We start from the raw sequence: 26,934 nt of genomic DNA, 5'->3' as shown, positions 1-26,934 counted from the left end.
GAAAATCATGGAGAATTGATCTGCGGGTATCTGGAGCTCTGGGGGGGGGGGGCTGTTTTTTGGGGTAGAGTTACCAAAATTTCAGTATAGCACCTAGTGCCTCTCCCCAAAACACCCTCCAAGTTTCAAAAAGATTGGACCAGGAGGTCCAATTCTATGAGCCCCCCCCAAAAGTACCCCTTCATTATTTCCAATGGAGGGAAGGCATTTAAAAGGTGTGCAGTCCCTTTAAATGTGATAGCCAGAACTCCCTTCGGAGTTAAATTATGCCTGTCACAGCCTTTATCTTGGCTCCACCCCTAATGTCTCCTGGCTCCACCCCCAAAGTCCCCAGATATTTCTTGCATTGGATTTGGCAACCCTACCAGTGAGAGAATTCTCAGATCCTCTTGCATGCATAGTTTACATTATTCAATAGTCCCTTCTAAATTATTTGCCTTCTTCTGCAAGCTTAGTGTCCTAAAGCTACAAGGAGCTGAAACACCACAACTCCCAGAGCCCTTTGCGAGCCCGGATAAACACCAGTATAATTGTTTCATCTTATCCGGCAGGAGAGTTACAGGAGGTGTGTCCCTCGCGTAGGAACTCTTATTCCCCGGAACTTTAGAAGCTGCGGTCGGGTTGTTGCGTGGGAAGAGGGGGCGTTTGAAGAGTCGGACCGCGGCGTTTTTCTACAGGAGCAAAATGGCGGGGGGCAAGCCGGGCGCGGGGGCTGCGACTCCCCAATTGGTGCGCGACAAGCGGTTGGTGTGCGTCGAGTATCCCGGCGTGGTGCGGAACGAGGACAAGATGCTGCAGACTCTGGGGGGCGAAGAGGGAGTCTCTCGGGTGAGGACAGGGCCCCCTGGTTCTGCTCCTTATCGGGCTTTCCTCCCCAATGAAGAGGGGCTGGGTCTTTGGAATCCCCTCCCCTCGTGTCTCAGCTATTGTGCTTGTGGAGGGGGCGAGAAGAGAAGGAGTTATACTTGGCACATGCTCAGGGGAGCTCTTTCCATCCCAGCCTCGTTAATGCTATGAAGTGAAAACTGTAGGGTTGCCAAGTCCAATTCAAGAAATATCTGGGGACTTTGGGGGTGGATCCAGGAGTAAGGGTGTGACAAGCATCATTGAACTCCAAAGGGAGTTCCGGCCATCACATTGAAAGGGACCACGTGCCTTTTAAATGCCTCTCTGATTCAGAGAGAAGGGCAGGATATAAATCTACTGTTTTCTTCTTGGCTCTGGAAAGTTTATTTTTGCTGATCTTTAAGGGCTGCTGCACACCAACACAGCTGCCTGTCATAACCTTTATTTCTCATGTTTCCCTGTTTGTGTGTAAAAGGAAGAGTTGTGGGAATCCCACTTGCTTGTCTTTAGGTGAATCTGTAACTAGTTGACATATCGCACCCCAAAAATGCTTGTGAATGGTTCTTCAACCTCTTGGATGCCTCAAGGATCTTTCCTGGGACCTGTTTTGTTTAATTTCTTTATAAATGATTTGGATGAAGGAATAGAGGGGACGCTTATTATATTTGCAGATGATACTAAATTGGGAGGGGTTGCAAATACAGTAGGAGACAGAGTCAAGATAGCAGGATGATCTTGGCAAATTGGTAAACTGGACTAAAACAAATAAAATGAATTTTAACAAGGATAAATATGAAGTTCTCCATTTAGGTGGGAAAAAATCAAATGCCTAATTATAAGAGGGGGGAGACTTGTTTGTGCGAAAAGGATCTAGGGGCCTTAGTGGACCATACACTGAATATAAGTCAGCAATATAGTGCAGTAGCTAAAAAGGCAGATGCAGTTTTGGGCTGTATCAACAGAAGTATAGTTATGGTATTGCTTTACTGTGCTCTGGTTAGACCTCACCTAGAGCACTGTGTTCGGTCTTGGGCTCTGCAATTTAAGAAGAATATAGACATGAACATGAACATGTCCAGAGAAGGGCAACAAAGATGGTGAGGACTCTGGAGACCAGAGGTTAGATGGCCGTTTGACAGCAGTGCTGATTCTGTGAATTAGGCAGATCATGAGAAGGAGGGCAGGGGGAGGTACTTGCGGTTTTCCTGCATTGTGCACAGGGTTGGACTAGATGATTCTGGAGGTCCCTCTATGATACTGTGATTCTGACCTCCGGCTGCCAGACAATCGTAGCACCTCCTGGCCATATGAGAATTAATTATTAGAACCTTGGCTCATCAAAGTCAGTATAATCTACTTAGACTTGCAGGTTACAATATAGTCTACTTAGACTTAAGTTACAATGGGTCTCTGGAGTCTCAGGCAGAGGTCTTTCATATTACTTTCTGTCTTGTCCTTTTACCTGGAGATGCCGGGATTTGAACATGGACCTTCTGCATGCCAGGCAGAGTCTCTGTTGCTGAATTACAACTCTTTCCAAGGCTCAAGGGTAGCTGGCAGCTTACTGCTTATATATATTTTCAGGGAAGTCCCAATGGTATAGTTCGCATTAAATTGTTGTCCTTTGTGGGAGGTGGAGGTAAGTATGGAAGGGAGGGTGCCTGTTGCAGATTGGATCTAGCCATTGTTACTCATGAGTAATGAACATTCCCTTTAGGTCTACGCTGACCCTAACAGAAGGCTTGAGCTCTACTTCCGCCCCAAGGACCCCTACTGCCACCCCGTGTGCGCCAACCGCTTCCCTACGTCTTCCATGCTGCTTAAAGTGAGAAGGACCACTAGGAGGAAGCGGACAGAAGCCGGAGAGTCTGAGCAAGACGTCCAGTTTGAAGTAGAGATTCTCGGGATTGTCAACACCGTCTATAAGTTTCAAGGTAATAATTGTGGTGTGACCTGTCTGCTGCAGGGGGCCTGTGTGAACTTGTGAAGCTGCATGTGTCTCAGTCAGATTTTTGGCTCATCTAGTCTAGGATGGTCTCCACTGATGGTCAGTGCTCTCTGGAATCGCAGAATAAGGCCTTTCCCAACTATGATGCCCCAGTTCTGCCCTAAAACATGCAAATATGGTACAATGTGCATTTGCTACGTGACAACAGCTCATTAAAAGTCATTCATTTTTTAAAAACTGTCTTGAAATATTCTCAGAACCTCTTTCTGGATCAGGCTGAGGCTACAGTGCCTAGGCACATACCTCCAGGAAGGTGACATGCACAGCATGACCTGCCTGTGATTACCTCTCTGCTCTTCTAAATAATGGTCACATCTGTTTTCCTAGATAGCCCAAGCCCCGGGAAGTTTAGAATGAAGTGAGAGGAAGGAAACAGCGGCTGGGGGGTGGGCGGGCAGGGAAGGGCAGGGCAATGAAGGCACAGATGTCTGAAAGAAGGGAGCGAAGAGGTAGCCTTTGCTTCCTCCATCCATTCTCCTTGTGTCTCTTCTCCCCGCCCCCCCCCCCAAGTCTCTGCTGAAAAAAGGATAGCAGGGAAAGCAGGTGGCAAAAGTTGGGCAAACTCAGCTGGGAACATGGGAGGGAAACTTGAGTCCAGCTGCCCACTGGGTTGAAACTGCAGTTCTGGGAAGCCAGCATGGCGTAATGGTTAGAGTGTTGGACTGGGATCTGGGAGACTCGGGTTCAAATCCCCACTCTGCCGTGGAAGCTCACGGGATGACCACAAGCCAGTCGTATGCTCTCAGTCTAGCCTATCTTGCGGAGTTGTTGGTGTGGACAAAATGGAGAGGGGGAGAATGCTGTAAGCCCCATTTGTTTCCTATTGGAGAAAAACATGGGGGCATAAGTGCAGTAAATAAATAAATGCCATCTTTTGGGTCATGTTGCCATACGCATTCACATTGCTTGGCGGGGCATATTGTGAGCATTAAGTACTCCACTGTGTATCTAATCTTGCACAAATTGACTGTGTTCCTCAATTTGTGGCACCACCTAGGTGGTGCAGTGCAAGAGGCTCCCTTCTCTTGTTTAGTCTGTTTGTTTATTTTACTGACTTTGGATTTTTGTGGCACCCACTCGGCAAGCGGACCCTGGGAGACTAACAGCCATAATAAAACATTTTAAAATTAGTGGTAAAAAGATAAAAAAACATATATAGACAATTTAAAAAACCAAACGTTTGGTGCTAGGAAAAAGATTTTGTTAACCAGGCGGTTTATATAGATATCCCAGTTCTTCTGTTACTCTGTTAGCGGACTTGCAGATAGTATTGCTCAGCAGCATAGCAGTTGCAGCCTCATCCCCCGTAGTTGTTGTAGGCCTGTCGAAAGAGTTTGGTTTTGCAGGCCCTGCAGAATTGGGAGAGGTCCCGCAGGGCCCTTATGTCAAGGGCGTTTGCCATTTTCTACTGCTGTGTACTGTACTACATATGCTTTGATATTATTGTACTCTGGCTCTGGGAACTCTGGGGGGTAGTGCTGATGAACCTGTTTTAAGTAACTGCTCTGCCCTGTGAGGGAAACTACATCTCAAGGCCACCTTATCTCCTTTTTTTTGCGGGCTTTTTACTGATACAATTGGCAGGCTCCCTAATGGCCCTGAAAGGGTATAAAGATCTGGTCAACCCCAGGAGAGCCAGATCTGACCCAGAACTTTCATGCTATTGTTACCTGCCTCAATAAAATTAACCTTTTTGAACTAAGCGAGATCTGCTTATATTGAAGAGAGTCCCAGAGCTGACATTGTGTGGCAAACCTGTCCATCTTGGGGTGCAGAGCCAGTTTGGTGTAGCGGTTAAGTGCGCGGACTCTTATCTGGGAGAACCAGGTTTGATTCCCCACTCCTCCGCTTGTACCTGCTGGAACGGCCTTGGGTTAGCCATAGCAATCACAGCAGTTGTCCTTGAAAGGGCAGCTGCTGTGAGAGCCCTCTCAGCCCCACCTGCCTCACAGGGTGTCTGTTGTGGGGGAGGAAGATAAAAGAGATTGTGAGCCACTCTGAGATTCAGAGTGGAGGGTGGGATATAAATCCAATATCTTCTTGTGTGGACTCTTATCTGGGAGAACCAGGTTTGATTCCCCACTCCTCCACTTGCACCTGCTGGAACGGCCTTGGGTTAGCCATAGCTCTGGCAGGAGTTGTCCTTGAAAGGGCAGCTGCTGTGAGAGCCCTCTCCAGCCGCAACCAACTCACAGGGTGTCTGTTGTGGGGGAGGAAGATAAAAGAGATTGTGAGCCACTCTGAGACTCTTCGGATGGAGGGTGGGATATAAATCCAATATCTTCATCTACCTCACAGGGTATCTGTTGTGGGGGAGGAAGGTAAAGGAGATTGTGAGCCGCTCTGAGACTATTCGGAGTGGAGGGCGGGATATAAATCCAATACCTTCATCTACCTCACAGGGTGTCTGTTGTGGGGGGAGGAAGGTAAAGGAGATTGTGAGCCACTCTGAGACTCTTCGGAGTGGAGGGCGAGATATAAATCCAATATCTTCATTTACCTCACAGGGTGTCTGTTGTGGTGGGGGGAGGTAAAGGAGATTGTGAGCCGCTCTGAGACTCTTCGGAGTGGAGGGCGAGATATAAATCCAATATCTTCATTTACCTCACAGGGTGTCTGTTGTGGGGGGAGGAAGGTAAAGGAGATTGTGAGCCGCTCTGAGACTCTTTGGAGTGGAGGGCGGGATATAAATCCAATGTCTTCTTCTCATCCTCCCTTTCCTTCCCACATACAGGGATGTCTGATTTCCAGTATTTGGCAATGCACTCTGGACCTGAGGGCAAGCACACTTCCATGTATGACAAAGTGTTGATGCTCAAGCCGGAGAAAGAGGAGTTCTTCATGAACGACCTGCCGCTCTACATCCCTCCACCCATTTTCTCACGCTTGGACACTCCTGCGGATTATTACTACCGGCCGGAAATAAGGCATAGGTCAGTGGCTCTCTTGCAGTGAGAGCAAAGTAGCCTTAAGGATATGCTTTGGACAGGAGGCAGGAAAAAAAAAAGTATCTCACTGGGAACAAATAGAGTATAAATATAATGGTATGCTTAAGTAGCCCCGTGGTGGAGTGGTAAGCTGCAGTTCAAGCTTTGCTCACAACCTGAGTTCAAATCCCAGCGGAAGCTGGGTTCAGGTAGCTGACTGAAGGTTGACTCAGCCTTCCATGCTAGGAGTGGAGAACACCAGCTATAGACTATTGTCAAATCAGCCGAGTTTGTCTGTCTTTCAGCACTTTAGCATATGTTTGGGGAGGGACTGTGGCTCAGTGGTAGAGCATCGGCTTGGTAAGCAGGAGGTCCCAGGTTCAATCCCCGGCATCTCCAACTCAAAAGGGTCCAGGCAAATAGGCGTGAAAAACCTCAGCTTGAAACCCTGGAGAGCCGCTGCCAGTCTGAGTAGACAAGACTGACTGATGGACGGAAGGTCTGATTCAGTAGAAGGCAGCTTCATATGTTCATATGTTCAACTTCTATATGTTCATGTGTTTAAAAGGGAGCAAATACTTTCCCCATGTGGTTACCTGCATTTTCCCACTGGAATGAATGCTCTGAGTGCCTGTAGCAACAGTCTCAGAATCTTTTATCTTCCTTAGGTATTTCAGAATATACACTGCTTTTGATACTGTGTTTTTTTTTTAAATTCATAACAAATACAAAACAAAACCATACAAAATTATTTTTTAAAATTTTTGATAACAACTACAGAACCATAAAGCAATTATCATTACACAGTGAAGGGTTACTAACATACCCCCGTTGCACTTTGAAATCATAATACATTGTAAGCGACAGCTTCAACACAATATCACAAGCTTTACAGAATAGTTCAGCAGAGTTAGCAGAAAAAGAAGGCAATTTGACACAACACCTCCTTGTTTACATAGTCAGAGAAAGAAAAGCATTTATCCCAAAACATTATTCTTCCTCGCAGAAACTACTGCTACATATATTTGAGTAGCGAGCTTATCCATTGCTTCTGTCTCCCTTTGTTGTGTCCTAACTCCTCTTTGTTTTGGGTACGCAGTGGGAGGAAAACAAGGTGCAAAGGGAACGATGCACTCCTCTTCAAAGGGCGTTATGCCCACCTTGCATGCAGCTGCTCCTGTCCCATCACGCAAATTCCGGGATGTGGGTAGTTGCCTGTATCTGGCACAAACGCCACCTTATCTCTGAGCTGACATTGACCACAGGAGACCCCGCTGCATAATCTCGGTTGCTTTTCACTTAGTCAAGGTAACACCTGCAATGGCTCCCACCGCAGCACCTTCAGTTTTTACCACCATTGACCTTCGTTTGAGCTAAAAAAGGAGGTAAATTATCATCCAGCTGCCGTTCAGGCAATCTCCTTTATATATGCTCTTCTACCTCTTCTGGTTTCTTGGGAATCCTGCATTTTCTCTTGGAAAAGTGACTTTTCCCTTGAGAAATGTTAACGAGCTCCTTCTTGTTTCGTGGTTAGATCTCATCCCACAGGCTCAGGAAGGAGAACAAAATAAAAATCAATAAAAGAGGGTCAGGGCGGAACTGGATTAAGCTTGACACAGCTGCTGCCCCCTGTGTAGTCAGTCAATTGTTACGGCCCATGGCCACAGATCAAAACAAACTGATTTACGTGAAATACAGAAAGCACACAGCCGTTTGTATGGGAGCAGGGCTTTTTTTGTAGCAGGAACTCCTTTGCATATTAGGCCACACCCTGATATAGCCAGTCCTCCAAGAGTTTACAGTAGGCCCTGTACTAAGAGCCCTATAAACTCCAGGAGGATTAGCTACATTGGGTATGTGGCCTAACATGCAAAGGAGTTCCTGCTACAAAAAAAGCCCTGTATGGGAGTATTGTATTAAGAAGGAGGTATTTAAGGGAGGAAGGGAACTTATAGCATTCTTGAGGGGGGCGGGAAGAAGAATGCAAAACCTAAGGGACATATATATCATGCCTTTGCGTAATCTTCGCAAATTCTAAAGGCTACAGCCAAAAATATGGAGCAAGCGAGTGTCACTTGAGAGTTAGAGTCTGCCAAAAGTATATTCCTTAATCAGAGTCCAGAAGACCCATAAATTTCACCAGTAGAGGTTGAATAAATTTGGCTCGTATTCCTTTATAGAGACTACACCCAAGCAGAGTATGTTTGGTAGTTTCTACTTTGCCTGTGCCACACGGACTCTCAGAATCTTGAATTCTCAGCATCTTTTCCTGAAACATGCAAGGCAAACTTTCCATAGGTTTTTTCCTGCCCCTACCAGAGTCAGTTAGTTACATGGGTGTCTGTGTGTTTGTATGTAAAGAAATGTGCAACATGATAACATCGGTAGTAGAGGTCCCTGAACGTTGCAGGAAGAAAGGGGAGAAGTTTGGAAGTTTGTGTTGAACGTCACATCTGTTTTTGCCCCGATCCAGTGAAATTGTTCCACTTTTCCTGACTTAACCTTGAGTTCCAAATGTGAGTCCAAATAAGTGGGTCTTGCAACATTTCAAAAGAAAAATAAAATCGCCTGGCTTTGCCCAAAAAGTCTCTGCTGCCCTTCAGAATAGAAGATGAAAGGATGCGACAATAATCACTTGAAATGTTTGAGTCAGCAGGAGTTGGGTATATAGGAGCAGCATATAGGAAATGGATGGAGTCGGATGGGGAATCCTTTTTGTTTCGCACCAGTCCTGCTTTTGTCTCTCTTTGAAGTGAAAAACCTTTTCCCCACCTTTTCCATTCTTCATGTTTCATCTTTAAAAAAAAACCCAAAAAAACAATGACTTTATTTCTCTGCCACATTAATAACAATGTGATCTAGCCACCCACCTCCTCAAATAAACCATTGTTTTTCTTTTAAAAATTAAGCAAAAATAATTAGACCTGGAGAGCCCAGGTAAACCTGATCTTGTCAGATCTCAGAAGCTAAGCGGGGTTCGTCCTGATCAGTACATGGACGGGAGACCACCGACGGCATCCAGGGTCTCTCCTTACTGGTGTAAAAAGGTTTTAAAAGGTCAAGGTAGTCCCGTGTGCAAGCACCAGTCGTTTCCGACTCTGGGGTGATGTCGCTTTCATAACGTTTTCACAGCAGACTTTTTACGGGGTGGTTTGCCATTGCCTTCCCCAGTCATCTACACTCCCCCCCCCCAGCAAGCTGGGGACACTTTTACCGACCTCAGAAGGATGGATGGCTGAGTCAACCTTGAGCCGGCTACCTGAACCCAGCTTCCGCCGAGATCGAAAACCCTTCGGGGTCGCCAAAGGTCAGCTGTGACTTAACGGCAAAAATTAAAATTGTCGCCCAGCATAAAATAAATAGCATCAGCTTGTTAATTGGCAGGTGAACTTCCCTGACTCATATGTGTTCCTCAGAACCTTTCCAAATTCATCCAGCCCGCTTCCAAATTGCACAGAAATCCATTCAAGTTCATGCGTTTCCCCCTGAAAGGGAAAGAAATGTGGTTAATGCAGATAATGATTCTCTGAAGCACAACTTTCCTATTCATTCTCTGCTACTGCTAAGAGGAAGGAAACCATTTTATAGATACAGTTTGTTAAAACCTTTGACGTTTGTACGGACCCTGAAGTAAACTGCATTGCAAAACGCGGCTAACTGTTAAATGAAATTGGATTTGCCATCTCCCTCTCCCTTGATCCTTAGGGAAGGATATCATAACCCCCCATTGTCCAGCGAGAACCTGATAGGACTCAGCCGGGCCCGTCGGCCCCACAACGCTGTCTTTGTCACCTTCGAGGATGAAGAGATCCCTGCAAAACCACTCGATGCAGCTGAGCAGACCTGGAAGAGAGTTTGCAGCAACGCCCTCGATCACAAAGCAGAAGAAGAACTGAGAAAAGTAGGTGGACCCTGAAGGGTTCTTTCCATATTCTTTATGTGCATTCCCATTTTGGAACGTTTGGAACGTTTGTCTTGCACCCGCGTCATGGGGATATATTCATCTGAGAGCTTGGGTTGCCTGTGACTCTTGGTGTGAAAAGTATGGTTGGCAGGAGCCCTGGGTGTACTACTGTGTAAGGGGCAGACTGGGCCTAAGCCTACAGAAAGGGAGAGAAAATAACAAGGTGTAGGCTGCACCTGCACCGTGAGGGTTCTTTGTTTCCCTGATATTGCCGTGGTGACCGCAGAGGCATGTGCTTTGGCAACCAGGTGTCCATATGAGCATTGTGTGTGCACTTTCCTCCGTCGGCTGCCTTTCCCCCTCCTGTCGTGCCAAGTCGGAGGGCTTTTTTTGGAACGGCAATAGTCGCTGTTGTGCTTTAGCATTATAACGCTGTATTGCACTAAAGCATTAGAACGCACTGTAACAAGCTGCTGGTTCATCTGAATTGCAGTTGGTTGTTAGGACCCAGCGAGGTGGCCCCTCCGTCCCCTCTTAAACATGGCTTTCTTGCAGCTTTTAAAGTGGCATCTCGGTGTGATGGCTAACGAGGAGGGTTTGCACGGGTTGGGGAAGATCTGTCCCTTTTTGCATTCTTGTATTTCATTTTAGCTCTTTGAGGTCCGTCCTATCTGGTCTCGCAATGCCGTGAAGGCCAATATTAGCATTCATCCGGACAAACTGAAGTTTCTCCTGCCCTACTTGGCGTACTACATGGTGAGTTGTGTTTTGGCACAGTGGCGGTTCATTTTTTTTATTGACGGTGCTTTTTTTTTTTTTTAACTGGTTAATCGTAGGACATCCCATGGTCGAGGCAGCGATCAGAAATTCTTCCAGAAATCTGGCCGTTGAGGGGAAATCTAAAAAGAAAGAAATCTTTCAAATAAGGCTTCTTCAAAAAAGATGTAAGCGCTGTAGCGCACAAACTCTGTCTGCTTCAAACAAAATGTGAGTCCAGTGGTACCTTTAAGACCAACGAAGTTTTATTCTGGGCATAATAAGTTTTCTTAAAAAGGTGCCACTGGACTCAAACTTTATTCCGTTGCTTCAAGCCAATGCAGCTGTCCATCTGAATGTGCCTGGTTGGATTAACTTCCTGTCGTCGTCTTCTTATTGGCTGACACTGAAAACTGCACTTTTGTTTTTCCGGGGTTGTGCACTTGCCATTTTTGCTGCTGTCCAAGCATTTCATTTTCATTCTTGGATATAAGTGATATCAGTTATCCCAAGGAAAGCTTCTTTCTTGGAATGTATAACAGAAGTAAAGCTTTGCATATTTTGTCTCATTATGCAGAAGTAAAAAGGGGGGCGGGGCAATGATAGGAGACCAAAGGGGCAAGAATATCAAGAGACATTTCTTTGTACATTATTTAAAAATTTCATTTATCTCTGGCCTTTCTCCCCACAAGGGGCCCAAAGCAGCTGGGCGCTCTTCTCCTCATTTCCCTATTATCCTCTCAACACCAACCCTGTGAGGTAGGCTAAGTTGAGAGTATAACTGGCCCAGGGGCACTCAGCAAGCTTCCATGGCAGAGTGGGAATCTAAACCTGGGTCTCTTAGATTCTGGTCTGACTCTCAGGCTGTGCCACCCTGCTGACTGTAAAGCACAGCTCATTGCTCATTCCCTCTTCTCAGCAAGGGCGTATCGCCGTCAAGAACTCCAGCAACTCGTCATGCCCAGTTGGAAAGAGGGCTGCAGCCTCTTTCCAGTGCCAGAAGGAAGGGAGGCTGCCAGCAGTTAAGACCTGGCAACTCTGTGGTTCAGATGTCTCCTTGGCTACAAAATCCCGAAGCAGCCTTAAGCAAGCCTTTCTTGGCCCCAGCACCTGTCTCAGGGCTTGACAAATTTCCAGGTGCCAGGATGGCAAGGCACCTAAAAATTTCAACGTGGCACCAAGCACTTTCAGTAGTGGTTTTTACTGTTGTGTCTCTCAATAATCCTCAGTAGTACTTCAAAAGGTGTTATTTCGTATCAGAATATGTTTAGTGATAAGACGTAACAATGCACGCACACAGTTCTTTTCATGAACATAGGAAACTGCCTTCTACTGAATCAGACCCTCAGTCCATCAAAGTCAGTATTGTCTACTCAGACTGGCAGCGGCTCTCCAGGGTCTCAAGCTGAGGTTTTTCATGCCTGCCTGCCTGGACCCTTTTTAGTTGGAGATGCCAGGGATTGAACCTGGGACCTTCTGCTTACCAAGCAGATGCTCTACCACTGAGGCACTATTCCTCCCCATAAAACTTTGTCGGTCATATATATATGTAAGCATATGAAGCTGCCTTCTACTAAATCAGACTCTCAGTCCATCCAAGTCAGTTTTGTCTACTCAGACTGGCAGTGGCTTTCCAGCATTTCAAGCTGAGGTTTTTCACGCTTACTTGCCTGGACCGTTTTTAGTTGGGGATGCCAGTATTGAACCTGGGACCTTCCGCTTACCAAGCTACCACTGAGGCACCATTCCTCCCCATAAAACTTTGTTGGTCATATATATATGTGAACATATGAAGCTGCCTTCTACTAAATCAGACTCTCGGTCCATCAAAGTCAGTCTTGTCTACTCAGACTGGCAGCGGCTCTCCAGGGTCTCAAGCTGAGGTTTTTCATGCCTGCCTGCCTGGACCCTTTTTAGTTGGAGATGCCGGGGATTGAACCTGGGACCTTCTGCTTACCAAGCTGATGCTCTACCACTGAGGCACCATTCCTCCCCATAAAACTTTGTTGGTCATATATATATATGTGAACATATGAAGCTGCCTTCTATTAAATCAGACTCTCGGTCCATCCAAGTCAGTCTTGTCTACTCAGAATGGCAGCGGCTCTCTAGGGTCTCAAGCTGAGGTTTTTCACGCTTACTTGCCTGGACCCTTTTTAGTTGGAGATGCCGGGGATTGAACCTGGGACCTTCTGCTTACCAAGCAGATGCTCTACCACTGAGCCACCGTCCCTCCCTAAACATATAATTGTTTGTAAACATATCATTGTTTATATGTTAACTCTACACCATTTACTGGTGGTGGATGAATTCATTTCTTAATCAGTTGCATACTGAGCTGGCTCCAAAATACAGTTAAATGGTGTGGTCCTTAAATTGCAAAACCCTGAAGGCTGAAAAAGGAGTCCAGCTCCTAGATTTTGGGGCTGGTTCCTAGAGCCAAAGGCAATTTGTTAAGGTTGCCCGTCTGCAATTGGGATGATTCTGGCCTATGACGCAGGACTGTTGCGGGATCTATGGCAAGGGTATGTTGAAGTGCTTCAGAGTCTTCAGAGTGCTGCATAAATGCTGGATGTCATCATTAGCTAGACAACTAGGTTTTTGCAGTGGTGGGTCAAACAAGTGTAGTTGAAAGATGTCTTTGGTCTGGGGCTGAGAATGCCAGTTTTGGAGTGGTCTGTCTCAGCAGGCTCTTTCACCCTGAATTAGAAAATGACTTCCCTGCTCTTTCTTGTAACAGCATATTACGTTTGCTGTTTCGTTTGCTCCTTTAGTTAACAGGGCCCTGGAGAAGCCTGTGGGTTCGCTTTGGTTATGATCCCAGAAAACATCCAGAGGCAAAGATCTACCAGGTCCTGGACTTCAGAATTCGCTGTGGAATGAAATATGGTAAATATGGAAACCAACAGCCATGGGGCTGCCCCACTTTATTGGTCATTATCTTATGAATCGTGAGATAGCCGGCAGAATCACAAGCATTTGTTTAAAAAAAATAGCAAGTTTGGAGTATTGGTTGTTGTGAAAGCAAGTGTGAAAAGATGTGGTTATTGATGATAGTGTTGTCTTCCTTTATTGCTGTTCTGGTCTTTGACTGAAATAAAGAGTGAATGATTGATAGTGTTATACCTGCCCGATAGGCAGTTCAGATGCAGTGAACTCTGACTCACAAAAGCTTGTGCAGGAATAAATGCTGTTAGTCTCTAGGGTGCCACAGGGCTGCCTATAGTTGGCTTTCCAGCTTGGAATCAAAATCTGCACAAACTGGTTTCACAATCGTAGCCTAGCATCTGAGCATCAACAAACGATCCACTTCATTCCCCATCTCCCTTCAGCTGCAGATCTCATCCCAGTTACTTGTGGGGTGAAGAGTCTTGCAAACAAATCTCTTGTAGAATGCAGTGGTGTTCAAACGTTGTGGCCTCAGGGCACTCTTTCCACATCCCTGTCTGGTTAGGAACCCCAATCTGACCTGTGTGCCACTGCACCCTTGCATGTTGCAGAGGATTCTGGGAAGGGGATTCTGTTGCTGCATCGTCAAGAGACACCCAACATCCCCTGCGGCAGCGTCTGGCAAGGGAAGCCGAGAAGACCGTGTCACGACTCAGAGGGGTCTTACCAATTGCTGCCACCACTTTGGGTTAAGGGTCTCCCTTGAGAAGGTCCAGAGTCCCCTCCCAAGCCCTTCCAGGCCTCCCTTAGCTTAGGCCAAATAATAGGCGTGAGGACCAGGCAGAGTGAACAATGGGGGGGGGAAATGGTTTATTTAAAAGGTCAGTGCAATATAGCAAACAAAATGCATAAAACAGTAAAAGGGGTGAAGGGAAAAATAACCAAATGGCTTAATGCGTCTGAACTTACTGTCCCTAAACTGTCAGTTAGACCTGGGCCTACTCACCCTTCCTCACAGGGCAAGGGACTCTTCCTGGCAGCAGCTCTTTCTCAGCTCTACCTCCTAGGAAAAGAACACCCCCTTCCTGGGCTTGGTCCTTTTATCTTCTCCTCCCAGGCCTCACCCCTCTCTGGGCCAGTTTCCTTCCAAAACCTGGCAACCCAATCAGAGGGACAGGAGGGATCCTGGGAAATGTAGGCTCTTCCCAGCAACTCCTAAGCAGGCTTCCCTGGGGCCTGCAGGCCTCACTAGGCCCAGGATCATGACAGACTGCCAAAGCTGTCTTCCAGGGAAGCATCTCACTGCTCTGACGCCTAAGCTTTTTCTGAATGCCATTTGAAACCCACTCTTATGACACTGCAGTTTGTATCCGGAGCCCTTGGATTTCCTGATCTCTCTCATTAACAAGTCAGCAAAACGTCATCGCCTGCAGGTGCTCTTCCTGATTGAAAATGTCTGTTTCCTCCCGTAGGGTATGCTCCAAATGACATGCCGGTGAAAGCGAAACGCAGCACGTACAACTACAGCCTGCCCATCACTGTGAAAAAGCCAGGTGTGCTCTGCGAGTGTGAGGCAAGGGTGGGGGGAAGAGTGGGGTGTCCGCTGCTGTGGGCTGTTGCGAGAAATGTGAATACTGAGACCTGGTAGCCATTAACGGGCCGCATGGCAGGCTCTGAATGAGATGAGCAGAGGTATTTGAAGACCTGGGGTGGAGATGGAAAAAGAAGAAGATACTGGATTTATATCCCGCCGTATACTCTGAATCTCAGATTCTCAGAGCGGTCACAATCTCCTCTACCTTCCTCCCCTATGACAGACACCCTGTGAGGTCAGTGGGGCTGAGAGGGCTCTCACAGAAGCTGCCTTTTCAAGGACAACTCCTATGAGAGCTATGGCTGACCCAAGGCTATTCCAGCAGCTGCAAGTGGAGGAGGAGGGAATCAAACCCGGTTCTCCCAGATAAGAGTCCGCACACTTAACTAATACACCAAACTGGCTCTCCAAAAAAGATTATTAAAAAATGTGTGGACTGTTTGTTTTGAGGGAACCCCCCCCCCCAATTTTTCTGTTGGAAAAATTGGAGTAGGGAGTGGGTTTTGGGGGGAAATTCCTATAATTTCCTATAATTTCTATAATTTTCTGTTTTGGAACAAATGAAATATTTTAAGGCAGTGGTGTCAAACATACAGCCTGAGGGCTGGATCAGGCCCCCGGAGGGCTTCTATCAGGCCCACAAGCAATTAACTGTCATCTACTTCCTTCTCTCTCTCTTGGTCCCAGGTTCAACCCCTGGCATCTCCAACTAAAAAGGGTCCAGGCAAGTAGACGTGGAAAAACCTCAGCTTGAGACTCTGGACTGGAGAGCTGCTGCCAGTCTGAGTAGACAATACTGACTTCGATAAACCCAGGGTCTGATTCAGTATAAGGCAGCTTCATATGCTCATATGTCTAAGGGGAGAAATGGTGACTCAGTGGTAGAGCATCTGCTTGGTAAGCAGAAGGTCCCAGGTTCAATCCCCGGCATCTCCAACTAAAAAGGGTCCAGACAAGTAGGTATGAAAAACCTCAGCTTGAGACTCTGGAGAGCTGCTGCCGGTCTGAGTATACAAGACTGACTTTGATGGACCCAGGGTATGATTCAGCATAAGGCAGCTTCATATGTTCTGGGGAGGGATGGTGGCTCAGTGGTAGAGCATCTGCTTGGTAAGCAGAAGGTCCCAGGTTCAATCCCCGACGTCTCCAACGAAAAAAGGGTCCAGACAAGTAGGTATGAAAAACCTCAGCTTGAGACACTGGAGAGCTGCTGCCGGTCTGAGTAGACAAGACTGACTTTGATGGACTGAAGGTCTGATTCAGTATAAGGAGGCTTCATATGTTCAAGTTGTCCTTTGGGGAAAATTTGCCATCTCAGCTTTGTTTGCTGTTGACCATGTATTCATGATGCTGACTGTGCTGGAGGATCTCTAAGAACATCAGATGTTCCTTTCCCAAACACCAACGGAAAGGGGAGGGAAGACATTGCCTGGCACCGAGTCCTTGCTGCCCTAACACCATTTGGGTCCGTTCTCCCATCTTTTTTTCAGCAAGTCACACGGTCGGCATCCAAGACCTAAAGCAAGGACTGAGCACATCTGGGACCCCCAGCCCAAGAAAGCCAGCTTTTAGCAAGTACAAACTGAAGGTCAGTCTGGCTTACTGCGTGCAGGTTCTGGCTTCACTCGTTCTCAGCCTGATGCTGTGGGAGGAGAACTCAGCTCTGGGCGGCTGATGCCCTTTTCTGACTTGTAGGCTGACCAGGTGCTTTGAAGTTGTTTGATAGGAGTTGTTTGATAGATGTGCTTAGCGACTAGTCTGCAGAATCTCTCTGCTTCCTTACTTTGACCACTGAAATTAGGAAACTCGGGCAGGCTTGGAGCCGGTGATGTGGAAAGGAAGGATGGTGCACAATTGTTTTTTGTTCCCCTAGAAGGTCAGACTGGAACCAACGGGTTGAATTAAATCAAAAAGAGTTTCTGGCTAAACATTAAGAAGAACTTCCTGACGGAGCAGTTCCTCGGTGGTGGAACAGGCTTCCTCGGGAGGCGGTGGGCTCTGCTTCCTTGGAGGTTCTTCAAGAGAGGCTAGTTGGCCATCTGAAAGCGATGCTGATTTTGCGAATTAGGCAGATCATGAGAAGGAGGGCAGGAAAGACTGAATCAGTGCTTAGTTCTTGTGGCTCTTTCTAACGTGCCCGGAGAGATGCTGATTGCCACTTCGGGGTCAGTCGGAAGTTTTTCTCCAGACCAATTTGGCAAGGGATCTTGGAGGTTTTTGCCCTCTTCTAGGCATGGAGCAGGGGTCACTGGGGATGTATGTGGGGGGAGAGTTTCCTACATTGTGCGGGGGGTTGAACTAGATGACCCTGCCAAAAGTGAATAGGGAGGCTGTAGTGATGGACAAGCCCCTTCCCAACCAGTTCCTCCACCACACTGAGCCAAACACTTCTCTAGTAGTAGAGCCACTGGGATGAAACACAACCTGGGAATCCTCAATCCCCGTGCTGGTTTAAGTCGTGTTTGTCTTTAAGATTTCACTGGGCTGCTGTCTTATTTTGCTGCTACGCACTAACAAGTCCACTCATCTGGAACCCCTCAACTGTTTTTTTCTCACCCACCCCCTCCCCTCCACCTTAGGATTCGATTTACATCTTCCGAGAAGGATCCTTGCCTCCCTATCGACAGATGTTCTATCAGCTCTGTGACTTGAACGTGGAATGGTACGTAGTGCCGTCCTGATCCTGGGATCTGCTGGGTTTGTCTGTCTGTCCATTGCTGATACAGACCACTGATGCAGTTTCTGAAAATCTGTTGTGAGTGGGGAGGAGTTCAGCAGAACCTCAGAAATGGGAATAGTTGGGGGTCTGCAGTGGGAGGGGGGATTTCGGCATCAGCTGCTGGCCCCTTAGCTCTGCTCATGACCTGAGTTCGATCCCAGGGGAAGCTGAGTTCGGGTAGCCGGCTCCGAGTTGACTCAGCCTTCTACTCTTCCGAAGTTGGTCAAATGAGTCCCCAGCTTGCTGAGGGGAAAGTGTAAATGACTGGGGAAGGCAATGGCAAACCACCCTGTCAAAAGTCTGCCGTGAAAACGTTGTGATGTGACATCACCCCATGGGTTGGTAATGACTCGGTGCTTGTACAGGGGGGTTACCTTTACCTTTTTGCTGGCCCCTTAACAAGAGGCTGGCATTCTTCCATTCCCCCCCACCCAGTGGGGGGAGCCAGTTTGGTGTAGTGGTTAAGTGTGCGGACTCTTATCTGGGAGAACCGGGTTTGATTCCCCACTCCTCCACTTGCAGCTGCTGGAATGGCCTTGGGTCAGCCATAGCTCTTGTAAGAGTTGTCCTTGAAAGGGCAGCTGCTGCAAGTGCTCTCTCAGCTCCACCCACCTCACAGGGTGTCTGTTGTGGGAGAGGGAGGTAAAGGAGATTGTGACTCTTCGGAGTGGAGGGCGGGATATAAATCCAATATCTTCTTCTTCTTCTTCACTCTCCCCTCCTGCTCTGAACTCTCATGTTTCCCCTTCACACATATAAGCGTACACCTGAAAGGGTTACTATGACAGGCACCTGTTTTTCAATACATGCATTGCACCAACGTACGTGCCTGGGAGTCATGATTTTGGCCACTGCTTCCCAGTGGTAGTTGCAAACCTGGTTTTGCCTCTAATTCAGTTTTAGGGTTGGCTGTACTGTTTTTTCCAGTTACTGCTTGGGTGGGGGGAGGTTTCGTTCAATTTCCTCGCTGAACCCTGGGAAATCCAGTCTAAGGGAGCCCTGGAAGCTTTTAAGCCTGGAGCCAACGAATTAATGTGTCAAGTACTGTACAACCTTTGCCAATCAGTACTCCTTCATAGTTGAATAAAGGTAGTTTTGCAGGGGTGGCCAAGGGTAGCTCTCCAGGTGTTTTTTTTTTTTTGCCTACAGCTCCCATCAGCCCCAGCCATTGGCCATGCTGGCTGGGGTTGATGGGAGTTGTAGGCAAAAAAACCATCTGGAGAACTACCCTTGGCCACCCCTGGTTTATTGAATAAGCGAGACCAAGAGCGTCAAATGTGTGGCCCAGCAGCCGAATCAGGGCCCCCAGAGGGCTCCTATCAGGCCTGCAAGCAAGGCTGCTTCCTTCTCCCTCTCTCTTGCCTCCTTCAGTTATCAGAGACTGTTGAACAAAATATTGCAAGAGTTCTAATTTTTTAAGCATGTTTGATTTTGTTTTTGTTTTAAAAAAATCTTTGTGTTTTTCCGTGTCCTTTATAAAGTTTATGCCTCCCGCTACCTGGCATTACATTTTATGACACACGTGGCCCAGCCCTACAAGATCCAGCCCTCATAAGAAAAAGAGTTCAACACCCCTGAGCTAGACAGTTATAGTGCAAGGTGGCTCTTGCTGGAACTCAGGTGCAGGGCCTCAGCCCTCATAGGTGTACGTTTGGGCCCATCCGTTATACATTCAGGACACTAAGCGCCAAAACCTACCAATTGCTCCCCTCTGTTGGCATTCCAAGCCCTCCTAAGCACGAAGAAATGGAAATGAAACAGGAAGGGTCTTTTTTTGCACTGTTGGTGGCTGTGCCCGAAAATTAATTTTTGGAAAGAGACTCAACAAATTGTAGACAACATTGTAGAGGGCAATATTCCTTTTACCCCCAGAATCAATCCTTTTGAATTACTGGCCAAATTTAAAACTTTCTCCAGTAAAAAAAGAATTGGCAACTCTATTACTCACGGCAGCTAAACTTCTGATAGCTCAACATTGGAAGCGAGAGGCGTCTCCTACAAAACAACAATGGATGTCTAAAGTATGGGAAACAGCGGCATTAGATAAACTAGCCATACAGATAAGGGTAAATGACTTACCGCAGAAAGAAAACAATTTTATTGAAAACTGGTTCCCATTTTTTTAATTACGTCAACTTAGAAGTCGAATTTGAAAAGTGTATTCCAATAAGTACATAAACGTCTCGTATCTTTGAAGCTTTTTTATATATATAATATAGTATAGCGAAAGATAGTATATTTGAAATATGAATTGTAAATGCAAAACTATTAATTAATAGAAGACTGTAAGAGTGCTCTTATTAGAATTGTTTTATGTATTTATTTTTTGTTCTTTATTTTGTTTAATGTGGATATTTTTTTAGAAAAATTAATAAAAATTTTAAGTATGAAAAAAGAAATGAAAGTCTCTGGGAGTTAGATAACAGCAGGTGGCCTTGGAGCCGGTGCATTCCCTGTTCCCAGGGCTGAAATAGATACTTCATACAGTGCATGTCAAGCATCGGTATTTCGAATAAATGAGCTATTGTTTAATTAAAAGACTCATTTTATTGATAATCCCATACTTGTCCAAGGTAAGATACCTTGGAAGTGATACAGTTTGAAACACAGCGTGGCATCTTCAAGGCTGCATCAAAGGCACAGTTCAGATAGTCCCAAAACGTAACATACAGATGTGAAAAACTTCAGAGTTCCAAGCGTGCTATCTGCTAACCATTGGGTACCGTAACATCCCCCACTTCCCACACATTCCTAGCTTGCGGTTATGTATGGGAATACGAGGGAGGTGCTTCTACTTTGCCTTGTGAAGATGATTGGCCCCTACTGCATCCTTGAAGATCCACAGGTGGGGAGCTTTGAAAACGAATCTTTATTCAGAAAGAGAAAAGGAACCTTTATTCAGAGAGAGACTAGGGAAAGGGGGAGAGAAAGGGGAGAGCGCAACTGTAAATTAAACTTCAGAAATATCATGCTTGACAGTGCAGACACGACAGGCCATAGTGTACAAGAAGAAGCTGATAGCAAGCAAAGCAGGGTCCAGAAGATTACAGACCGTCAGAAAATATATTCAAGAGGCACTCTGGACATAAGGGTCACGCTGCTGGCTTGGCACATCGACCTATGGGAGGCCATGGCTCAGTGGCAGAGCCTCTGCTTTGCATGCAGAAAGTCCCAGGTTCGATCCTTGTCACCCCCAGTTTAAAACTGGGTCAGGCAATAGGGGATGAGAAAGACCCCTGCCTGGGACCCTGGAGAACCACTGGCAGTCTTGAGTAGATAATACAGACCTTGACGGGCCCAGGGTCTGACTCAGTAGAAGGCAGCGTCAGGTTCACGAGTCTGGGTTTTTTCAACTCCGAGCCCTTTCCTTCAGCCTGCTCCAGGGCAAGGCCAACCTTTTGGAGCACCACCTTGGGTGGTTCAGTTCTCTTTGCCTGGGCAGGGGCTGAGCCTGAGGTTGGTCTCTCTTCAGCTTGCAGAAGATCATCCACAGGAACGACGGTACGGAGGCAGTGTGCACGGAGCGGGATGGATGGTGCTTTCCCAAGACCACTGACGACCTGAGGGATACCATGTCTCTCATGATCAAGCAGATCATCCGTTCCAAAAGGCCAGGTAAGGCTGTCTTCTGGCGCTTGCCTTCCTTTTCTGTGTCTCCCTTGCTGGAATACTCACTGTCAGACAGAAGCCTCCTCCTGTCCAGGGACCTCTTCAAGAGATGCTGAGAAGGTTGCTCTGGTCTTTCCCCTCTGCCCTGTCCTCCTGTCCAGTTTGGTGTAGCAGTTAAGTGTGTGGACTCTTATCTGGGAGAACCGGGTTTGATTCCCCCCTCCTCCACTTGCAGCTGCTGGAATGGCTTTGGGTCAGCCACAAGTTCTCATAGAGCTGTTCCTTTCAAGAGCAGTTCTGGGAGAGCTCTCTCAGCCCCACCTACCTCACAGGGTGTCTGTTGTGGGGAGGGGAAGGGAAAGGAGGTTTGTAAGCCACTCTGAGGCTCTGATTCAGAGATCAGGGTGGGATATAAATCTACTGTTGTCTTCTCCTCCTCCTTCTCTGAATTAGGAGAGCCAGTTTAGTGTAGCGTGAAGACTCTTATCTGGGAGAACTGGGTTTGATTCCCCACTCCTCCACTTGCAGCTGCTGGAATGGCCTTAAGTCAGCCATAGCTCTTGCAGGGGTTTTCCTTGAAAGGACAGCTTCTGGGAGAGCTCTCTCAGCCCCACCCACCTCACAGGGTGTCTATTGTGAAGGAAGAAGATAAAGGAGATTGTGAGCCGCTCTGAGACTCGAATTCAGAGAGAAGGGTGGGGTATAAATCTGCGGTCTTCTTCATATCTCTTTAGACCGAAAGACCATGAGCAGGAACTGCTTCTTTCTAGCTGTCTTCTGCCTGTAGATGCTTAATAAATTAGATGTATGCTGTAATGGTCTGTGTACCTCCCCCTCTGCCAGTCTGGAGTTTTTAGGAAGCAGATTAAGGCAGTGGTGGGGAAATGGCAGACTGGTGCAGCACCTGGTGTGAGATCCAGTGTGATGTAATGGTTAAGAGCGGTGGGCTGTAATCTGGGAGAACCAGGTTTGATTCCCCAACTCCTCCTCCACATGCAGCCTGCCGGGTGACCTGGGGTCAGTCACAATTCTCTCAGAGCTCTCTCAGCGCCACCTACCCCCCAAAGTGCCTGTTGCGGGAAGGGAAGGCGACTGTGAGCTGCCCTGAGACTCCTGAAGGTAGAGAAGAGTGGGTATAAATGTCTCTTCTACTTCTACTTCTTTGTTTGGTGTAGTGGTTAAGTGTGCGGACTCTTATCTGGGAGAACCAGGTTTGATTCCCCACTCCTCCACTTGCAGCTGCTGGAATGGCCTTGGGTCAGCCATAGCTCTGGCAGAGGTTGTCCTTGAAAGGGCAGCTGCTGTGAGAGCTCTCTCAGCCCCACCCACCTCACAGGGTGTCTGTTGTGGGGCGGGGGGGGGGGAAGGTAAAGGAGATTGTGACCACTCTGAGATTCAGAGTATAGGGTGGGATATAAACCCAATATCTTTTTCTTCTTCATCTAGCAGAGGGGGAGGGCTGTCATGCTGCAGGCACTAATTCTGTTTTTCTCCCGAAATGCTTCTGAGACTTGGCATAGCCTTTCCAGAATGTCCAAAGCATTCTCGGCCCTTTTAGGGCTGTGCCATTTCGCCCTGTGTCAGGATTCCAAAGGTGCCCGACAGGCTCCAAAAAGGTTGCGGGGGGGACCCTTGAGTAAGAGAAACCTGCTAGCAACTTAACAGGCTGTAGCTTTGGGGTCTCTTCATGACTGAACGAGTGACGCAGTAGGACGGCAGGCCTCAGTAAGGTGCAAGCTTTGAAAACGGTCTTAGACCAGCACAACAGGCCCCGGTAGCTCTCGCCCTGCATGTGTTGGAGACCTCCCCTGATCAGCATTCAGTCCTTTCCCCCGCTCTGTTTCAGCTCTCTTCACCACTGTGTCAAACGCTGAAGAGGGCAAAGAGCAGCTCACCTTTGAATCCGGGGAGGAGGAGGAGGAAGAGGAGGAGGAGGAGGAAGAATTCAAGCCCTCCGACGGGAGCGAAAATGAAATGGAAACAGAGATTCTGGATTACGTGTGATTCCTCCAGAACTGACGTTGCCGACCTCTTGCTGGGGGGGAGGGCTTTGGCTTCCCTGATCCCAGCACTTTGCCAGCGAACTCACTCCATCAGCAGGCCTGATCTGACATATGCCGATCCGCCTCTTTCCATCTCTGATGAATATTGAGGTTTGTCCAAAGCTGAATTGGCCAGTGTGGAGTCGCTGGAATCGGCCCCTGAGCCTGGGCGTCTTCGTGTCCCCCCTGGGCCTTGCTTTTTCCCTGTTTCTTTGCAAGTGTGCGTCATCTTCAGCGGCCTGCAGCCTGCTTTCTTCCGCGTGCCTCTCCGCTGCGTCTCAGCCTGCTGTTGCCTTGGACCAACCAGGGGATGAGGACATTTGATTCCAACGCTGACCCTTTCAGATGTGCTCCTGAGGCAGCTGCTGTGTCTGTCACACTAACGTCGGCCTTCTGGATCGCTGAACACCGGCGAGAGAAGCACATGTTAGCACTCTTGCTGTGCGGACTTCAGGAACAGAGTTGATTAAAGAAAGGGGGCTTCGGGTTCGTGTAACGGGGGCTCCCGATGGTCCTAGTGCCTCCCCTGCTTTTCGAAACAAACCGAGCTTTCTAAAACCTGCTCTTGTCTCGATGTTGCCTTTTCCTCTTAAAAAAGACTGAGCCTCCAAAAACATTTTGTCCAAGGGCAGTTACATTCTTTTATACATGCATGTTCAAAGTGTTTTGTCCCGTGTCTTTAGCTGCAGCTTCTAGGAGGCGATTAAAATGTTGACAAGGAATTTAAACTTGCGTCCCTGCGTTTCTTTCTGTCCTGTGACTCACCAGCGTCAGTCCTTGTTCCTGCTTTCAAGACCTCTGTTCTCTGGGACTCTGCCTTTACCTTAGACCTGCTGATCCTGCAAGCGGTGGTGCGTCAGTCACCGCAAGACTTGCCTTTATTTCATGCAGCAGCAGCTTCGGCGGGGTATTCTTATGTCTTATGTATATAGCCGGAAGGGTTTGAAACAAGCATTCAAGAGGGGATTGGATAAACCTATGGAGCAGAGGTCCATCAATGGCTATTAGCCCACAGCGTATTGTTAGAACTCTCTGTCTGGGGGAAGTGATGCTCTGTATTCTTGGTGCTCGGGAGGGACAACAGTGGGAGGACTTCTAGTATTTTGGCCCCACTAATGGACCTCCTGATGGCGCCTGGCTTTTTTTGGCTACTGTGTGACACAGAGTGTTGGACTGGATGGTCCACTTGTCAGACCTTGTAACTTACTTGCTCAAGTATGCCTTAAACTGCTCATGTTCCATTTTGTCTTTAATAGGTCAGTAAGGGGCAGCAAACCCCGAGCAAGGGCTTAGGGGGGGCAGTATGTTAGACCTTGTAACTTACTTGCTCAAGAGCCAGTTTGGTGTAGTGCGGACTCTTATCTGGGAGAACTGGGTTTGATTCCCCACTCCTCCACTTGCACCTGCTGGAATGGCCTTGGGTCAGCCATAGCTCTGCAGAGGTTGTCCTTGAAAGGGCAGCTGCTGGGAGAGCCCTCTCCAGCCCCACCCACCTCACAGGGTGTCTGTTGTGGGGGAGGAAGGTAAAGGAGATTGTGAGCCGCTCTGAGACTCTTCGGAGTGGAGGGCGGGATATAAATCCAATATCTTCATCTTCTTCTTCTTTAAACTGCTCATGTTCCCTTGCCCTAACTAACTCCATTTTGAACGATTCCACTAATCCTGTGAATAAAGGTTTGCATTTCAAACGCTTTTGTAACCGTTACTAACCACAGTGAGAAATTCCTTGCATAGCACTAACAAACACAGTAAGACTTTGAAGATAGTAAGCCTCAAGGTAACCAGCAGGGTTCCTTCCTTGGGAAAGAGATAAGGAGGCCTGAAAACCGGCAATTGCCTCCCAAAAGTGTGAGAATGGGTTTATTGTTTAGCTTTTGATGTGAGAGGTTAAAATAGTATGTCTTGCCTTGAAGTGTATCAATCTCAACTCGTTCCTGTCCCAGACTACTAGTTCTCAAATAAATGGATTAACTTTGCTACAATTGATGGTCCGTTTTGCTTTGAAGTTCCAAGTCTGACACCACTGGCCTGATCCAACATGGTGTTTCATGTTCTTATAGATGGAACTCTCTGTGTGGGGCAGAGATGCTCTGCTTTCTTGGTGCTTGGGGGGGGCAACAGTGGGAGGGCTTCTAGTGTCCTGGTCCCACTGGTGGACCTTCTGATGGCACCTGGCTTTTTTGGTGACAAGAGTGTTGGACTGGATGGGCCATTGGCCTGATCCAACATGGCTTCTCTTATGTTCTTATGTGACACAGAGTGTTGGACTGGATGGGCCATTGGCCTGATCCAGCATGGCTACTCTTCTGTTCTTATAGATGGAGGCCTCTGTGTGGGGCAGAGATGCTTCATTCTTGGTGTTTGGGGGGCAACAGTGGGAGGGCTTCTAATGTCCTGACCCCACTGATGGACCTCCTGATGGCCCCTGGGTTTTTTGGCCACTGTGTGCCACAGAGTGTTGGACTGGATGGGCCACTGGCCTGATCCAACATGGCTTCTCTTATGTTATTGTGTCCTGCAGATTCACAGGGCAGAAGGCAAGGCTGGGTGTGTAGTTCAGTTTCTGAAGACTCGTGGTGGTGGTGGGAAGCGCCAGCAAGCAGCAGTTGACTTGCGGGTTTTCAAGGCGAGAGGCATTCAGAGGCGGTTTGCCCTTGTCTGCCTCTGCAGAGCAACCCTGGACTTCTTTGGTGGTCTCCCATCTGAGTATGAACAAGGACAGAGGTCCATGAGTGGCTATCAGCAACAAGGTATAGATGGAACTCTCTGTCTGAGGCAGTGATGCTCTGGATTCTTGGTGCTTGGAGGGGCAACATTGTGAGGGCTCCTAGTGTCCTGGCCCCACTGATGGACCTCCTGATGGCACCTGGGGTTTTTTGGCCACTGTGTGACACAGAGTGTTGGACTGGATGGGCCATTGGTTTGATCCAACATGGCTTCTCTTATGTTCTTATGTAACACAGAGTGTTGGACTGGATGGGCCATGGGCCTGATCCAACATGGCTCCTCTTATGTTCTTATGTGACACAGAGTGTTGGACTGGATGGGCCATTGGCCTGATCCAACATGGCTTCTCTTATGTTCTTATGTGACACAGAGTGTTGGACTGGATGGGCCATTGGCCTGATCCAACAGGGCTTCTCTTATGTTCTTATGTGACACAGAGTGTTGGAATGGAGGGGCCATTGGCCTGATCCAACATGGCTCCTCTGATGTTCTTATGTGACACAGAGTGTTGGACTGGATGGGCCACTGGCCTGATCCAACAGGGCTCCTCTTATGTTCTTATGTGACACAGAGTGTTGGACTGGATGGGTCATTGGCCTGATCCAACATGGCTCCTCTTATGTTCTTATGTGACACAGAGTGTTTGACTGGATGGGCCACTGGCCTGATCCAACATGGCTTCTCTTATGTTCTTATGTGACAGAGTGTTGGACTGGATGGGCCATTGGCCTGATCCAACATGGCTCCTCTTATGTTCTTATGTGACACAGAGTGTTGGACTGGATGGGTCATTGGCCTGATCCAACATGGCTCCTCTTATGTTCTTATGTGACACAGAGTGTTGGACTGGATGGGCCACTGGCCTGATCCAACATGGCCTCTCTTACGTTCTTCTGTTGACACAGAGTGTTGG

The 26,934-nt window shown here is 47.6% G+C and overlaps 1 protein-coding gene across 1 annotated transcript; it reads left to right on the top strand.

Moving 5' to 3' along the window:
* The first annotated feature begins 600 nt into the window (after window positions 1-600).
* Window positions 601-24,022, top strand: GTF3C5 (general transcription factor IIIC subunit 5). Its single transcript, XM_060251656.1, has 11 exons — window positions 601-828; window positions 2,564-2,780; window positions 5,589-5,787; window positions 9,487-9,682; window positions 10,337-10,441; window positions 13,216-13,330; window positions 14,803-14,883; window positions 16,415-16,512; window positions 17,504-17,586; window positions 21,116-21,258; window positions 23,099-24,022. The coding sequence occupies exons 1-11, from the start codon at window positions 685-687 to the stop codon at window positions 23,254-23,256; spliced, it is 1,539 nt and encodes a 512-aa protein (XP_060107639.1). The 5' UTR covers window positions 601-684; the 3' UTR covers window positions 23,257-24,022.
* Window positions 24,023-26,934: the final 2,912 nt, after the last annotated feature.

This window comes from Heteronotia binoei, chromosome 12 (genome assembly GCF_032191835.1).
Source record: "Heteronotia binoei isolate CCM8104 ecotype False Entrance Well chromosome 12, APGP_CSIRO_Hbin_v1, whole genome shotgun sequence".
Classification (NCBI taxonomy): Eukaryota; Metazoa; Chordata; class Lepidosauria; order Squamata; family Gekkonidae; genus Heteronotia; species Heteronotia binoei.
The sequence above is the reverse complement of the archived record's forward strand: the minus strand, read 5'-3'. Positions and strand labels throughout refer to the sequence as shown.

Excerpts from the sequence above, each read along its gene's own strand:
- GTF3C5 (XM_060251656.1), top strand. The coding sequence starts at position 685 with ATGGCGGGGGGCAAGCCGGGCGCGGGGGCTGCGACTCCCCAATTGGTG. Across the intron at positions 10,442-13,215 it reads CCTACTTGGCGTACTACATG|TTAACAGGGCCCTGGAGAAG; the intron begins GTGAGTTGTGTT and ends TTGCTCCTTTAG. Across the intron at positions 14,884-16,414 it reads CATCACTGTGAAAAAGCCAG|CAAGTCACACGGTCGGCATC; the intron begins GTGTGCTCTGCG and ends TCTTTTTTTCAG.